The sequence below is a fragment of the Myzus persicae genome, unplaced genomic scaffold, assembly GCF_001856785.1.
Source record: "Myzus persicae strain clone G006 unplaced genomic scaffold, MPER_G0061.0, whole genome shotgun sequence".
NCBI classification, from domain to species: domain Eukaryota; kingdom Metazoa; phylum Arthropoda; class Insecta; order Hemiptera; family Aphididae; genus Myzus; species Myzus persicae.
Window position 1 is genome coordinate 201280 of NW_019101461.1, and position 18517 is coordinate 219796.

Consider the following 18517-nt stretch of genomic DNA (forward strand, 5'->3'; position numbering starts at 1 on the left):
CTGTCTAACAATGCCTGCTATCGTGCAGGAACAACGGTGTTTTCGTTTCCCGACAATAACTCCGCATAAATTTCCGTGGAAAACGACTACTACGGCTGATAAAAGAATATTGCCCTGCATGGCTGCATATCGTTACGCGGGAGAAAATAAAGAACTATTATTTACTGTTTCTCGTCGTGATAATTGACATCGCATGCAGTTCAAATCGTCGTATATGTACCTATGTCGTTTGTATATTATTGTTGTTTGCGCAACCGACGAACCGTTTCTCGTCCATTCGGGTCACGAACCACGATATTGTGTACAACTACCTGTCTATAGTTGGTATACCTATGATATATCCGTGCGTGCGTATCAGACGAGTCACTGCAGCACTTGCGACACACTAGTATGAAATATTATTATTATATTATTACGCTAGATATACCTTGCTGCTGACACCGGGGGAAAGAAAACAAAAACGTACTCTCAAATATTGTTGTTTATCATTTTTGTCGTTATTTATATTGTACGTCACATAACGTTACAAACCGGTCCACGCGGGCCGTACGTGTATGGTAATGATGGTAAAAATGATTATTAAATTATAATAACATAATATTATTACGTAAACTTTTTACAGGAAAAATAAATAGGACGATAACAAAAATATAATAATTTATACTTATAAATAATAACTAATATAGGTCCTATATACACGAGCAATAAGCATATTATATATTATGCAGGGTGATTCGCCAAACATGCTCTACTACATTTTTGCCTTTCATAATTAAATTGTTCATAGATTCTGACCTAACCTAACCTGACCTTGGAATTATAAAATATAATATATTTTTAATTCTTGATATTTTTCGTACTACATGAGAATTGTCTTGTACTACTGTGGCAGCTGTATAAACTTCTGTTTTTCAAAAAAATTATCCACTAAATATTCTACATACAAAAATGGGGGTTCTTATTTGAAAAATAGAAGTTCGTATTGCTAGAGAACACTTCTCAAGTAGAAAAAAAAATTCAAGTATTTAAAAAAATGGTTTTTGAGTGTATTTAGAAATTACAATAACCACAATTATTAAATGGCATTATTAAAGAGGAAAAAATGGGGGTTAATATGCATGGTGAATCATTTAGTAATCTGGATAGATATGCACACTGTGCTGGTTTACAGAATTATGATTTCCTATATTTTTGTAGTTCATGCACCTAAAATATTAAATGAGTCTAAAATGTGTATTATTGTGATCATTCACTAGTTATCACTTATCACTGCTATATAATAATTATGAAATATATATCGTTATAGCTTAATGGAATATTCAACGCGTTCTAATAATTGATATTTTACTGTTCAAGACTCTGCAATCAAACTATATTGTGATAAATAGTTCATTATATTTATCTGCGAATCATATTATTATTATTATTATTATTGTATTTACGGTACCTATTTGTATTTGTATTTGTTTTTTTTTCTCTGAACACTATTTTCACAATGCCCTCGTCAAACGGAGCGTCAACGGAGCGCATCTCCACTAATCGATAATCACGGTCTTGGCCACTTCCCACCCCCACACCGGTTTTAAGTTCTTGTCCTTCTATATAGCACACCGTCGACAGCGGCAGCGATACCGCCGCTGGAAGGCCAAAAATATTGTTAAATCGCATTCGTACAACAATAAAAATATAATATCAACGACGGCATCGTCGGTATCCGTGGCAACGAATTTCGCGATGCATGAACGACGTGCAGATAGAGATGTATACAATATTATATTATAATAATGTAGGTAGGTATTTTCTATAATGCGGCTCTAGCACAGAAACCTGCACGTCCCAAACAACCCGGCCGACGGGCATCGAGTCGGTCGTACGATTTGTCCCGACCCGAATCCAAAAGTGAGCAATACCGCTACCTACGTAATATTTTATAATTGAAAAGTCGGCCACGTGGTGGCGAATCGAGCGATTTCTGTGTCAATATAATACCTACCTCAAGCGGCGAATTCGGGGTATTGCCTAGGTTCGATCGGTCGACTGTGTATAGGGTCACAAGCCTCTTTATACTCGACGTGGTATATGTTTACCACACAATAGCTGCTGCTGCTGTGCTGCTGCTGCTTATTTGTGGGAACCAGAAAACTCGTGTTCGCCGACAAAAAAGAAAAAAAAAACACAGAAACTAAAATTGAAAAAAAAATATATCAGAGTAGGATTCCGGAAACTATTGATCAAACTTCGCTGCTGCTAACGCTTTGTAAAAAATATTATAAATGCCATTAAAAGTGATTTTGAAATGTTGTATCCGGGAAAATATTCTTGAATACCTATACTATAGAAAAAACGCAATATTATGTAAAATTGAGATAAGTGGGTTCACCTACAAATTGAATACTGCAGCACTGAATAATACACTCTTAGTAATCTTGGCGAAAACGACTTTGAGGTATATGACCTACGCACGAACGAACCAAAAAATTTATTTAGATATCAGATACTAGGCAGTATTATAATATAGGCATGCCGACAACAACTTACCATACTAATATGAAATTATCAACACGTGTCTATCGTTCAAAAATTTCGGCAAATACGAAATTTAAGTTTTTGACTTTAATGAAAGATCTAAAGTTGATTGATTCGACGTCATAATATAGGATACGATCATGTCCCAAGCAGTATATGTTATAATAATATTTTTCGACAACAAGTCGCTGTCTGGGTATGCGTTAGTGAAATATGTTGTTACCATAATCAAACATATCAATACAGGTGTCTTCTAACGAAAGAAAAACACAAATCACAATAAATTATGGGTTAAGCGAATACATTTTTTTTTTCTGAAAAAAACATCAAGAAGCACTGCTATTTCCTCCGATAACCCGTGTGTGAAAAAAAAGATGATGAAGATTAATTTAATTTCAAAGGAACAATCGAATATAACAATCATTTTCTTAAAAATTTGAATGCAGGAGATAATAATTATATACCTGCAGAGTGCAGGTAGTGATGTAAAATTACCGTCATTATCTTTCGAGAGAATATTCTCAAGAATAATTCTCTAAGCTGGAGAATATTAGGTAATTTTCTTTTTCTTCAATAATTCATTGACTGAGCCCATAGAAAAGCGAATAAAACCTTACCACAGTCCACATCTCCACATCATAAACATTATTTAAATAATTATTCGTTTTATACAGTACACAGTATAAATATCGGTAAGTACTTACTACTATATTATAGATCACCAAAATAATACTTAACTCAATATATTTTCATAGTAAACCAAAAATTAAAAAATTTATAATTAATTACCAATAGTGCTATACCGATAGTACTAACCTCCAAACATAATCACATCACTATATGACACTAATAATAAAAAAAAAGAAAATTGCCTACCTGGTAATAATCTGCAAGAGAATATTCTTATCACATACTAGATTATTTTTTTAAGAATATTCTCTTGTCGCATCACCACCTGCAGGTACCTAGCTAATTCCATAATATTATGCACGTCTCTCTCGGAGGGCAGCATATGCCTGTGTGCAGTACGTAACACGCGTAATATCATTAGTGCTCGCGCATGCGTCGTACACGACGTCATAATAAAATATTATTATTATTATTATTATTATTATGTACCGTCGTCATAATAATATTAAGTAGGTACAATATATATATTGTCTGACGACGGGCGGTGGGGTTCGCAAAGTTTCTCGTGATTTATACGCTGAAACGCGCAGTGGTATACGTATATATATACCTACACGTGGGCACCTAACGCGTAATAATATAATATTAATGTAACAATAACGATAATGATAATATACATATTTTTCAGTCGGTTTTTCGAGAGACCGAGACGAGCCGCACTTGTCAAAACCACGGCGGTACTCGACCCCGATTCTTATACAGTACGGCGGCCGTGTGTTATAATACGATGGTTTCTGCAGAACGATTCCGCGTGATGAATACTAAATAAACGACGCGAAACCCGCACCGTCCTTGTGCGGGTGCGCGGCGGCGGGAGACTCTTTTCGTCGTAATTAATTTCTGGGAGATAACTCGCGGGCGAAATTATCTCTCTGCGAACATTAAATAAATGCCACGCGCGCGTCTTCGGTGAACTCTTCGCCCCCGAATCGCACGCGCTAGCGATTCAGAGCCACAGAAACTGTAGTCGATTTGACGTCTTGCAGTCTGCATGTACACGACGGCGACATTTTCGTCATACATACGACGTGTAACGGATAGACCTTACCAAAAAAAAAAAGAAAATGATGCTACCTTAACGGTATTTAAAAATAAAAATAATTTTTTTATATTCTACATGTAGCGCGAGTGACTATAAATTATATATATATAAAAAACAAAATTCGAAATATTGATTATGCTCGTAACAAAAGTTATTAGTCAGTTCTTTCTTTTACACTCTGTACCTATATATACCTACTTATATCGTTATAATAAACGACTGAAAACTATCCGAACCTACCCCACTGATGCCATGGATTAATATAATAATAATATTATCGTAATTTATGGAACCGCCGAATACTATTACAATAATAAAACTGATGGTACGATACCGTCTACATGTAGAGCAGCTAGGGTACACGAAAAAAGTTGTTGCCCCAAAATACGAGATATAAAAAATCGAAAGTTATAAGAATTTATGACGCAACAGTCTCGAAATGCCCCGCAATATTCAAAAATACGTTTACAGGGTACTGAGTAATATAAGACGTAACTGAGTTGTAGAGTGCATCAGGTTTTTTTGATCACACCATTTGTTATTTTTTTTTCTTTATTGGTTATAACACAGGTTGTTAGCTTTACAAGACGTGTTACATTTTAACATTGAAGGTTATATGCTATGAAATAATTTAATTTTTTTTAAGTACAAAATTATGTTTTGAAAATGGACCAATTGCTTCGTACAGGTTGAAATGTACAGGTTGAAATCTTTTCTGGCTTCATTGAAGTTATTGCAGTGGATGATGATATCATGTTTGATGGAGTAGTTTGTATTACATGTTGGGTATAGGGGTGCATCTGTCTTTGCCATCATAAGGTGTCCGTGTGTGAGTTTCGTGTGATCAATTCCGAGTCGATTAAAAATCACCTCATTTTTTTCCGTTTAGATCAGTGAATTTCGGGCAGAGTTCAACAGAGAGCTCGATTTCTCTTAATTGTTTTCCAGTGGTCAATGTGGGTTCCACAGATCTATACAGTATTTGTTTATATCTACGAGTGATGAAAAAGGACGTGTTCTATATTATAGTGCCTATTATAGTTTGCCGTAAAAACACACAATAATAGGTAGGTACCGAATGTAATTGGTACTTCTACTTATAATATTATAATACCCTCTATAATGGGCATGTGAAGATATTATATTTAATCCTGTTTATTGTAACGGCCGTGTGCTTGTACGATATAATATGATATTATTATTCTGGCGACTATATATTATACTATAAAATTAATGTCATCGGACGGTTTTCGTGTGCAGAAATTAACGTTATATTAATTAATTAATAAATTGCACACGCGCTCAAAGTTGAAAACGCATTACTATTTAGCATTTAGTATGTTTACTAATTAAAAATTGATAACTCGTTAAAACGTTCGTCGGCATTAGCTTTAAATTATTTTATTACAGTCATTTTCAAAACTGCGATTGTTATTTTTTTTTTCACTGTAAATCTCACTGGGTAATTTGGGTGCACCGAAACCTTATAATTTATCTTACTTTTATTAAATTTGTAATAACGATGTTATATTTTTATTAAAAAAGACCTTCTTTATTTTATTGTCAAAAAAATACTAAGAATTTAAGTATATGCAGATGTTATTAAATTATTCCCGATTTATTATTGCAGTGGCGTTTTCTCTTAGTTCAATTTTAGTCGTTAGGATGTTTCGTAATTTTAATTATTTCTTAAAGATTGATTAAATGTTTAAAAAAAACAAAAAGTAGTAGAACTACACTTACGTGAAAATACACCAAAGTTAATTAAGAAAATAATTACAGCGGTTTAATCATTAATTTATAATAATTTTAATATTTTGTATACTAAAATAAAATGTGTGTAGGTAGTCTACGAAATAATTAATTAAGTTTTTTTGGTTATCTGAATAGAACAACCAAATCTTAAATGTATCTAAAGCAATTTATCAAAAGATGAAAATAACACCAATGTATTATATTATTATGCGTGTGTCACAATTATATTTATATTTTGTATCATTAAAAGAAAATTCACATAGTCTCTCCATCCATGGACTGCAAAAAAACCGGATATTTTTTTTATAATTTTTTTTTTTAATAAATTTCTGTCCCTCTGATAAGTATGTCTTTATTTTCCCGCGCGTACGTTGTGCTTATAATCAAAACAAAATAAGTTTAAAAAATGTCTAAGAGTTATAATTTTTTCAGAATGTTAACAATATTGAATTCGGAAGCTTATTTAGAGAAACAAGTTTTCACATTTCTACCGAAAAAACTTCTAGTTTTTACATAAACGTAAATTTATTTCTGGCAGGTTTGCATAGTGATTCAAAATTCAGAATTTTAATGCAAAATTATCGAACGTGAAAAGTTTGACTATTCCGACTTTAGGATACAATATTATTAATACACGAGCTATTTGTTTCTGGAAATCGTTTACAGTAAAAAAAGAAGAAAAGAAAATATGACAGACGTTAGCGCACTACGCAATGAAATTATAAACCACGAGCATTTCAACGGGAAAACTTTTCAAAAATATCATTTTAACCACTTGCATTACGATTTGATATCAAAACGTTTATAACCGGAATAATAATAAGTAATACTATTGACATTTCTTGTTCTTGGTGTGTACCATTTTATTTAAATAAATAATTAAACTATTTGAGTAAGTTAAATTTTTATTGATTCTATAGATAAAAATATAAATTTCAGAATCATCATCGAATGGATCATATTAAATATCTAGATTTGCTTTAATGATAAACTTAAAAATGTTATAACATATCGCATACCATAATCATAAATCGGTTTATAGTTTATAGAATATGTTATTTGTTTATGAAAATGCTGAGTTTAAAAATATTAAGTAAATATATGCGATGGAAATGTAGGTATATACCTACGGGTGGGTAGGGTAAGAATACTGCGTTAAATGTATGCCCTTAAATTTCTGTCAAGTCCCGTCTTTATAGTTACGATGTATTTTATAATATTACATATTTTTATCCGTCATCAATTTGCCAAGCACATAAATGCCAAGGAACCTCTCGAGTAATAATATAATGTGGGTAACCCGGTAACCGTAGTTGTCTTTGCTCAATAATAAAAATTAATGAAGTAATAACGGGACCTTGGCCGTTATGTATTATTATTATCATCATCGGACCTCGTTGCCTGTGCCTCTTAATATAACGTTTTCGATTGGTTTTCATGTCTGGTAGTTTCATTACCAAAGTATAAAGTATAATTATATGGAAATGATAATGTGAAAATCGGCCGAGACGGAAACCTATCAATTATTGTTTTCTCATCGTTACGAGCGTCGAACGTTCGGTCTGTCTGGTAGGCGTTGGGCCATACGAGAAGGTATAGTATTATCGATGACGCGTGACGCAAGTCTATAATTTATATATAGGTGACCTGCGACCACAAAAAATAAACCATTTTCAAGGGTATTATTTCGATGACGCAAATAATCTATTAATCGCGTATTATTTTAATCACCTGCTATTTACCTATCTTGATTTATTATTCCGTCTATAAAAAAATAAACACCCGACAACGACTTTATTTTTCCATTCGTCGTTAACCAACGACTATATTATTAAGTATTAATGTCATCATTTATTACGTGCTCGAGCGCACACACACACACACACACACACACACACACACACACACACACACACATGTGATAGGTTATATTATTAGGTTTGAAATTATTAATTGTATTTCTATTATTATTATCATTCTTATTATTGGTCGAACGGAGACACCATATTCCAGTATGATAATATGCATAACAAATGGTTTTATAAGAGAATGTCGAGCGCGACGAGACTCGGGCACGTTTATTGGAAAAGTCCGATGTGAGTGGCTTGTTTGTGAATAGTTTGATATTTTTACCCCCTCGCTATTTTCCGGAACAGTAGTATCCAGAACGGAATTAATATAATATAAACACTACTGATGATTCATCGGCTGAAAATTATGTTAATTTGTCATGGCTGTGGGTGACGATAATATAACCACGGGTTAATGGTATGGTCTTACGAACGATAAAGGACAATAATAATTTCCGAACGGTGGGTGGAATTTGCTTTGAGTATTGGCCAGAGGGTACCGGTAGTCGTTCATGGTATATCCCTAGTGAAATTGAGACGATGTCGAAGAGGCGAAACTAGAGCTGGCCAGCGAGAATATTGTGGAGTAGCTGCTGTCTCCGGTGGAGCTCTGGGGATTCTTTGCGGTCCGTTTGTGTACCGGTTTTCAGGTTAAACCAGAATGGATGCGGTGAACACTATTGACAAACAGTCTTGAAATATTTTACCAATTTTAATAATAGCCGTCGTCCGGAACATGTCACGTTTGAGGGGGCCATTATTATATTGGGTTCGGTTACTACGGGCCTCGAAGGTGGGAAAATGGTATATTTTAAATCAACCAGAAAAATAAAAATAAAACATTGACGATGCCGGAAAATCTATATTAAAAAATATCGGTAAAATACATAATGCTCTCGGATTGACTAAATTCGGCGATGCTGATAAAAACGTACCGATAGTAAGATTTTGAATCATATCAACGATGGAAAATCGGAAAACAATTCAGAAGCCACGGACGGAAATATACCACATCAGCCCACCAATGTAGCGTTAGAAAAATTGTTTGGCAAATAGCAAGATATTATGTAGACATGATTGAAAATGTAAAACGCCGACTTACCGATCTTCACACCGACGATGATTACACATCGATTGTTATTATTCCGAAGTAGACACTGGGCACAACGGACGGATAATTAAGTTTCAATCAAAGTATATAGGGAGAAAAAAGTCTTTCGATGGGTTTAAATATTTTCGTTAGCATAACTGTAGTCCTTTTGGACTCCACCTGTGCATAGCACATGTAAATCACAATAGCGTTTGCCACCCTTAAGAGGGAAACTCGGTAAAATGTTCTCTCTCTCAAGAATACCTCTCTAAGAAGTACAATTTCCACCGATTGTCATTATGCATAATTGAATTAAAGATATCGTTACCCAAAGTCACAATAAATCATACATAATATAATGTTATCTGTAAGAAGTTTCTTTCGTCTCTAAGAAAATTAGGCACCTAGCGTTAAACTGTTTTACTTTTTTAATTATAAAAAATATAAAACAGTTTTCGATAAAAAAACTCAGATGATTTTATTATTTTTAATTGTTATAACTTATAATAGATTACAGAGTTATCGAAATAAGGAAGATGTGGAAGGACGTTTCAAGTTTTAACCATATTATGTATATACTACACGTGTGGCAGACCGAAGAAAATGTCATACTGGTGTGCCTATTAAACTTGAGCCGCCGACACAAGTATTTTCGGTGACCATAAATACGGATCTTGACCGCCGCTCACCGTTTCACAAAGTTTTCGATACCACACGGTGAGCCGTCATAACTCCGAACACAATATCGTTATAATATTAATGTCGGTCGGACGGCGTTAATTAATCGGGATGTGATTTGTGCCGGTCGACGAGGGTCTCAGTGTCAAAACAATGCATTATAATAATATGATATTATTAATAATTCGACGACGTTGATTCCAAAAGTGACCACCGCTGTTTTTGTACATGGCATACGCGATTTGTTACGATTACGCCTGCACGTGCGTACACAAAATTATTATTATATTATTGTATAAGCGCAATATAAATTAAAAACAAACAACAGATCCATTAACACGGCGGCGGTGGCGGACAATGTATGTGCGTTATACGGAAAAAAAAACTGTTCAATTATTTAATCGTCTAAAAATAATTGCCACAGTGTACCTACGCAGTCACCTGTGTCTGTAATAATAACAATAATATTTTCTATACTACGCACATCCTACGTTTTTAACAATGTTGAAATGTTATCGTCCCAGAGCCCACGCAAATTCGTACCACATCAAGTCGGAGGTCAAGCTACCCATTTTCTGTTGTTTCGATGTGACCACCCCATTATAATATTATGATAATATTGATGACTTATAACGCACGAGGCCGACCTATAATATGTCGGTCAGACCTTGTTTTCAAAGGAGCAGAAAAACGGTGACAACTGAGCGAAAAAATCGAACGGTATCCGCCGGAAGTGACGGCTATTAATGCGTTCGATAAATCTTATTAGGACTCCGAAAATTGAATTCCCGACAGCAACAAAACTTAGGGCTCGTATTTTCTTCATTTTAAAATACCGATATCCAGCTTGACTAGGTTCGTTTGTATTGTGTTCACAAAGTAATTAGTTTTGCACCATCCGATCACATCTTCTCTCTTGTAATATTGTCGTGTAGTCAGGTATTAATTAGTTGGGCAGTAATGCGTAGTATCACATGGTAAATACAAAATAGTCTCTCTATACGGGTACAATTTAGTTTTTTTTTTCGAAAATCAATTGCGAATGAATGATTTATTCGCATTGCGATTTCTCAGGTAGCTTCAAGACTTAAAATCCCACATTCACTTTATTATATTACTATGTATATACGTTCGGTACGGTCCTAGAAGTGTTTTAGTATTATAATGTATGTCATTAAATAGTACGCTCTATGCATAATATATATATATATATATATATGGTTAGAATTCTTTAATCACTATAGTGTTCTTCTCAGTAAATGTATATATTATAAGCACATGCGTTTGAAAACATTTTGTTATATAAAATCATTTGAACATGATATTTTTTTTTTTAATTATTTTTTTTTCACGGAATCGGCTTCATTGTACGTTTTTAATTGAAACCATGAATTTTAAACATCATATTCCCGAGGAGAATACTTGACGATATGTATGAATCGAATTCCGAACCGGTTGTCAATGTTTGCAGTAAGCACTTAAATTTCAGATTAGTCAAGTAGGGCACCGACATTTTACAGGGATCCCAATGCCGAACGACTTTCAAAAAATGGTTTGTAATCGAGTGATTTCATTTAGATAAAACATTCACTCTGTATATCCTTATTACGTTTGTGTACAATATTCTATAGTATTAAAGTGCATGTTGGAACACCTTACATATACATTAAACTGTACACATACATAATACATAATTCATGAATCGTGTGTTTATATACTTGCTGCACCGCTGCAAATTTTCGCGGGTGAAAACGAGGTGAAATTTATTTAAATTGCATGGAACAATTTGTTCAATTATACAACTTACGGTGTGCTTTTTCAAAGCGATAAACGTACCCTATATGTACCGGCTACCTGGTCGAGGATAGGTATAAATTAGGTATACCTATATACTATTATATTGTATTATACTCGAATCGCGTATCCTGATACTTGGCATATATACACGGGTCATATAAAGTAATGTACCTACGCTATTATCGGATAATTTATCGACGGTTATACGACACAGTGTCTTTATCTTAAATTACAAGCGGAGAAAATTTTAAAACTTTTTACGCTCGCACTCCGTTTTTAGAACACCACCCGTTATATCCTTGGTCATAATGTGACCTGGAGTGGTTTTTGCGGTGAGGGAAAATGATCGTAAAACACGGTTTCGTCACAACGAAACAATTTGAAACATTAATTTGACGACAGCCAAACATAGGGACATTGTGGATTCTTGGCCGCAGAAGCAGTTGGAAGGCTCTACTCTGGTGGTGACTCCAAATAGTATTTACCATAATTTTGCAAATATATCGCTAATTCGCTGATAATAATGTAATCTAATACTTGTAGTATTACCTAGGTGTTCGTATTCAGGTAGATGGTCATCGTTCACCACATGTGTAATCGACATTGATATATTTTATCATACATGTACCAATGTGTTAAGACTATCTTAAGATCTTTATATTATATTGATATTTACAATTAATGTATTTACAATAATGATTTCCCCCCCCCCCCCAAACATGTTTCCGACTAAAATATTGAACAAGAAATTTCAACCACCTCGCTGACCCGGTACTAACACACAAATTAAATACTATAATATTCCCGGTTTTATCAATATATTATACAATATTATATATTGTATATAAAATAGCTGCAGGGATTTTTTTTTTTTGTTCCAGTTTTCCGACGAGGCAATTTACATTTTTTCACACAAAATCACTCAAATACCTCGCGCATTGTCACCACGTCACCCTTATTCTATTTCTTAGCTGAATTCCGGGAATACTTTTAGTATTGACAGCAGACGTTTTCCAAAAATTAAGGTTGTTTCTGAACTGTGACCAGGTGCACAGCAACTTTATATGGTACAAAACAAAATACGTGTGGTTACCGAAGTGCTATACCGATAGGGAAAATCTTAGGTAACGGTTAGACGTTTAATTTATGCAATAGAAAATAAAACTCTCTACGAGACTTATATATAATATAAAAGTGTTTTAAAATAATGTAAAAACATTTAAAAATATTATGGTTAGTTGATTTTAATAGTTAATAAAAATAATATACAAATATGTATTTATCACTCTGGCAACATTTATAGTAGTAGATAATACCTCACCTATATGCAGATATTATGTTGCGATTTGGGATATACCAACCAAACATTGCTACTTAAGGACTCCAGAAGATTGAACTGATATAGTTTACAGTCCCCACCGATTTCGTAACGAATGTAATATACATATATAATATATATATATATATTTATTCGGTTAGATTTATCAGAGCTTCTAATTGAGGCCTGCAACGTATGTGCGTGGAACGATCAGCGTAGAGCTTTGGAGGGGTGGTGGGGTTGTCGAGAAACTCCGCTTTGTACACAGTGGTGGAAAAAAAAACATAAAAAATCTGCTCGTTTGGTTTTTTTTCTTTAACAATTAAAGGCATGTATATTATAACACGAATATGCGGTCATTATAATGCCAGTCCTGCAGTTAAAATATGTTTTCATTCGTGGTTAGACATTGTCATATTATTATTATTATATTAATATACAGTGTTCGGTGAATAAATTATGTCTGCGGCAGTTGGGCCGCGCGTAATGGTTTTATTGTTTTGTTTTGTTTTTGTTTTTGTTTTTTTTTGTTTATATTCGCTTTTACACGAACGTGCTGAATAGTTAGCATTTTACAAGTTCTTTCGATGTTATCCGTAAAAGGTATGGATTAATGCTATATCGTTGTTCGGTGTACGTTAATATATATAATACATATAGTATAGCTACAGGTACATATATGGAGTCCTACGTCGGTCGCCACACGTCTTTATAGAAATGTAAAAATGACGAAATAAAAAGAATAAAAGTTCAAGTGTATCTACAGGACGATTCTCCACACCAATAATAGTGCTGAACGGATATGTCGATATAAGATTAGATAACAATATTGCGCAATGACTTTCCTCGCCTATATAGATGTTCCAGGTATAATATACTATAATAACGCGGTTTATTATTTTTTTAAATAAAATAATATATTTTAATCTATTGCGCACATGACATACTGATATGCAGACACGCAGTAATACCATTGCGATACGCGCGAGAGGACGAAGTGAAAAGATTCTTCGTACTATTATTCGGTCACCGCATAGCATAGAATACTATGGGTTTATTTGGAAATAATGATTATTATAAGTGTTGGAAAAACAATTTAAACCACTCTTGATGATCACGGTTCGGAGTTTTCGGGGACGTTTAATATTATATATTATGGTATGCCGAACATGACGATTGCACGAACAATGGCGTACCTATTTCTATTACAATAATTTCGCTCTCCGATTTATGCGAATCGCAGGGATAGATACGAATTTCCTGTCGGCGGTGAAAACTATCACACGTGATGTTTCTAATCATACTGTAACGGATTCATAACACCGTCCTGTATATTCATTATTAAATATTACATCAATCAACGTGATAACTAATATCTAAATGCTAATTATAGTTGGTGATGTCGATGTGGTCTATTTTCTATTCAGAAAACAATAAATAGTGGCTCGCACATATTAATATTATAATAATATTGACTTGGTAATTCATGTTAGTAAGACGTGATGATCATGTCGTATTAGTGTGTTACAATTACTATAAGGGACACATATCGACGGATATAAATTTTAATTTATTAGCATCGTGCAAGGGCGATGCTGCATGTAAATGACGTAATTATTATTGTGGTTAAGATGATAAAACGTATATTTGTTACAGTCCTTTATAGGTAGGTACTACTCGAGATACCCGAAATATGTGCCATGTATCGCGTATTTAATATCTGTGCCAGCGATGTGATGGTCTTGTCCGTCTCGAAATCCGGATATTTTTATGAAGTGATAGTAACCACTAACCACACATCATTATTATCATTTTATTGTTGAACTTTTGTTTCAAACACATTAGGCGCACCGCACGTTTTATTGTACCCAGGTTACCAATTCGGTATTATTATTACGAGAACGCATTGTGACTGCAACATTTCAATCGATAACCGCGTCTCGGACGAAGCTAGGAGACGAAGAAAAAACGGCACGAGCGCATGTGTATAGGTACGCGGGAAAAAAAAATCAAAATATATTACATAATATTAAACCGGAAAAACAATCTGGAAAACTTCGGCTGCCGCCGTCCCGGAGCCGGAGGGGACAAAGTATGCGGCGGGGGCGGGGGCGGCGACGTTAATTTCTCACAGCCGGGTAAAGTTTTCACCGTCTAGAGCGGAAAAGTTGCGGGACCGCGAAACCTACCACTGCAGGCGGTATAGGCCGCGGTATATATAATATTATAACCGGTATTGTAGACAGTGGCGTGGACCATTAATTCCCCGTGAGTTTTCATCGGAGAAACAACGGCTGTGCCGTGCCGGTGACGGATTAAAATTTCGGGTGCCGATCGTTTGTATAAAAGTTCTATACTCGAGCGCGCGAGGGCGGTGGTGGCGGTGGTGGTGGCGGGGGCGTGAAGGTGTGCGGATAATACGATCTAAATGAGCCGATTAGTTATCCCGAACGCTGCTCGCCCTTTTCCGACACCCCCCTCTGCCCACCTTGTCCGCGCGTCTTTCTATATATTGTGTGCGGGTAATTTATACCGCAGCTGAACGCTCCTCGGACAAACCCGACAATAATGTGGCGTACACCGGCAGTAACAGACGAAAGACGGAAAACTCGGAGAATTCCGGCGATGGATTGGCATCGAACCGGTTTTGACGGTGACAATAATTCGTAAGTTATGACGGACAACGTGTAGACAATACTATACTACTTGGATATACCATATAACTGTCTGCGTGCAATTGTGGTGTCCCACGCGTAAGTTACATCCGGAATGTTTGAAGAGACCTGTATTTAGCCTACAAGCATCACATCCCCCCCAAAAAGAATGTCATAAAAAAAATCGTATTAGTATATATCGTTACATTTTCAAATAATTAGTTAATGTCATATGAACACACTTAATGAAAATGCGTATTAAAAGCGATTATTTTTATTAAAACGACGAAATACTTTCTCATGCGTATTTGATCATCTGTTCGGTAAAAATTTCTCGAAATCCAACGATTGTTATAGGTAATTATTATAGTGATATTAATAGGTAGTATATATGCAAGTAATTTTTCAACTACAAGTACGACATTCGTGGGTTATTCTAATTATGATTGTCCCCCATGTACTATATTGTACCTATAGTAAATTACTATACAATTTAGTGCATATTGTTTAGTTACAATTTTTATAATTTCTTCTTCTTCTTCAAAAAAAAAAAATGAACTCTAATATTAATTAGCTTTGAAAGATAAAGTCTTATAAAATGTTTTGCATATATATAATACTATAATACAAATGTTAAGTGAAGGGTGACCGGTCACTAGTTCACCACTAGAGCAGTAAGTGTACTCTTTTTAATCCATCCCTCTGGATAGGATTTATAAAATAATTGATAGCGTCGAAAAGCGTCACGGATCCAAAACATTATTGGGTCTATATATATGTCTTAAATCAAAATTATAATCCGCTTTAATGCACTCACCTGCATCAATTTTGTCGCTATCTGCGGCGGCCGACCGTAAAATCTTCTTGAAATCGGAAGTCGACACTCGTCCGTCGGACGACAAATCGTACGAGGAAAAATAATCGGTGAGCGTCGGCCGACCGCTACCACCCGACAACGCCTTGTCACACTGTTCCGCGAACGCTTTGATTCGCGAGTCGATCATCGGCTGGCCGTAAACGCAAGTGGCCACCACCGTGGTCGCGCACTTTTTCACTTCCGTCCACGGCATGATGGTTAGTCGTCGGTTGGCCACGGCCTCCAGCGACGTGATGAGCTCGGCCACGCACACGCCCATGGTCGGCAACACTGTGATCACTGCACCCGCGTCCACCGCGGACGGCAAGAGGCTCATTTCTTGTCCGCCTCTGGTGTCCACCTCGGCAAAGCCGTCGTTGGCCATCGCGGCCGCGACCACCTGGATGTCGCACGCCAGCGCAGTCGGCCGGCCGGCGTCGTAGAGACCCATCACGGCGGCGCCCGCGGCCTTCGCGTCGTTCCGGTGACCGGGCAGTGACCTGTCTTGTAACCGGACGCCCGGCAGCGTGCTGGCGAATGACCGGTAACCGGCCGCCGCCAGCAACCCACGCCTCGTCCAGTAGTCGAGCTTTCGACGAGCGTACGGCACCACCGCCGCGAACACGACGAAAATCGCAAACGCCAACGCCTCCAACGTCCACGTGACGTACGATCCCATGACGGTTGTATTGGTACGACTGCTGCGCTATAGTTATCCGGAGCTGGTGCCAATCTGAAAACTAAAATTTTTCATCATCGGTATTTTTGGCATTAATTTCTCAAATAATTTTAACCCGATTTAACAGCGAACATATTTTCATTTTATTTTCCATCGGAAACATCACACGACGAGGTAGATTGCTTGTAAAGCTATGTACGCGCATTTCAATATATTCCCTGCACCTTCCTCGTTCCTTTTAGTAACCCGAGCAATGAGCAAGCAATTCTTTGGAGTTCCTTCGTAAGGGATACGAATTGTTTTGTTGTTAATACCCCCACTCTACCATAACCATGTGTTGCGTCTACGAATCTTACACTAACTATTTTAATTCTGTTATCCATGATTTCCCCGACCAATCCTATTTTTTTAGAGGTGAATTAAATATTCCCGAGATTTGTTGAGAATGCGTAGCCTACGATTACCTAACCTCTTTTTTATGTAATAATATGTTTTCCTTATATTTCAATGACGTTCGTCACTTATTGATTTTATAAACATTTATTGATGTCCAAAATTTGAATACCCATTTTTTGATTTAATATTTTCTTTCATATTCCCTGGATGTTGTGGACGCTTTTTGTCAATACTCTAAAGTTGAACCAAGTGTAATCAACACAAATTATTCAAACTATACAATCTTCCGGCTCATAATAATAACTATCTAATTCTGGATTTTGTGAATTTATTCTTTCTTGGTTTTCTTCCTATATACTTGGTTTATGGTCAACAATGCATAATATGATATTATGGTCTAAACTCTAAACTCTTTACTTCAACATTGTTACTCCTCTTTCCGGTGTACCACAACGATTCTTTCTCTCATATTATTTTCCCTCATTAAAATTGAGGTCTTCTCAAAGTTTCTGAATAATATATATGCAATTTTACATATCTATAAAAACTCTTCAAGATATTGAGTTTTTCCAATTCGACTTTAATCGCATTGTTCGTCAATCAAAGTCAAGAATTATTGTTAAATTTAAATTTAAATTGGTCATAAAGACAATAGGGAATCATTTTAATTTTAGTTTATCTTAATTATCTATTAATAAGAGGTATTATAGTTTATATTAGAGTAACTGAAACACGAAGCTTATCAAATCATTATTGTGCATAATACTTTTGATAATTATTACGTAAATGTATGTATTGATAGTTCAAAAATTATTTTGATGCACCTATAATTTATTATATATATTTATTAAATATTTTAAATTGTTTAATGCATAAGTGCATGTTTCAAAATTCATATTTTATGGTTCTTTAGTGCTCCTAAGTCCTTGATCTAGTAAATATATTTTATAACAATAAACGCTATAGTGAATCTAGTATCTACGTTGGTATTTATAGTAGAGCTTATAGTCACAAGTTCCTATAAACCATTTCAGTGCACGGAAGTTACCTCATACACGATATTATAATACCAGTTCTTTCTTGAATACATTACTATAATAGAATATAATAATGTTTGTTTAATAGTTACCTAAAATAATAATTTTTAATAATGCATTTTAAATAATCTTATATTGTAGTGCAGAGA

The 18517-nt window shown here is 35.2% G+C and overlaps 2 protein-coding genes across 2 annotated transcripts in view; one reads left to right on the forward strand and one right to left on the reverse strand.

The window, feature by feature from the left end:
• The window catches only part of LOC111029231 (protein amalgam-like), a 341924-nt gene that overhangs the window by 138214 nt on the left and 185193 nt on the right, over nucleotides 1–18517 (forward strand). The window lies entirely within an intron of this gene.
• Nucleotides 1–18517, reverse strand: part of LOC111029230 (cytochrome P450 6k1-like) — a 60893-nt gene that overhangs the window by 26594 nt on the left and 15782 nt on the right. The window contains exon 2 of the mRNA XM_022308183.1: nucleotides 16218–16996. Coding sequence (XP_022163875.1) covers nucleotides 16218–16935 — 718 coding nt within the window. The 5' untranslated portion in view covers nucleotides 16936–16996. The remainder of the gene's footprint in view (nucleotides 1–16217; nucleotides 16997–18517) is intronic.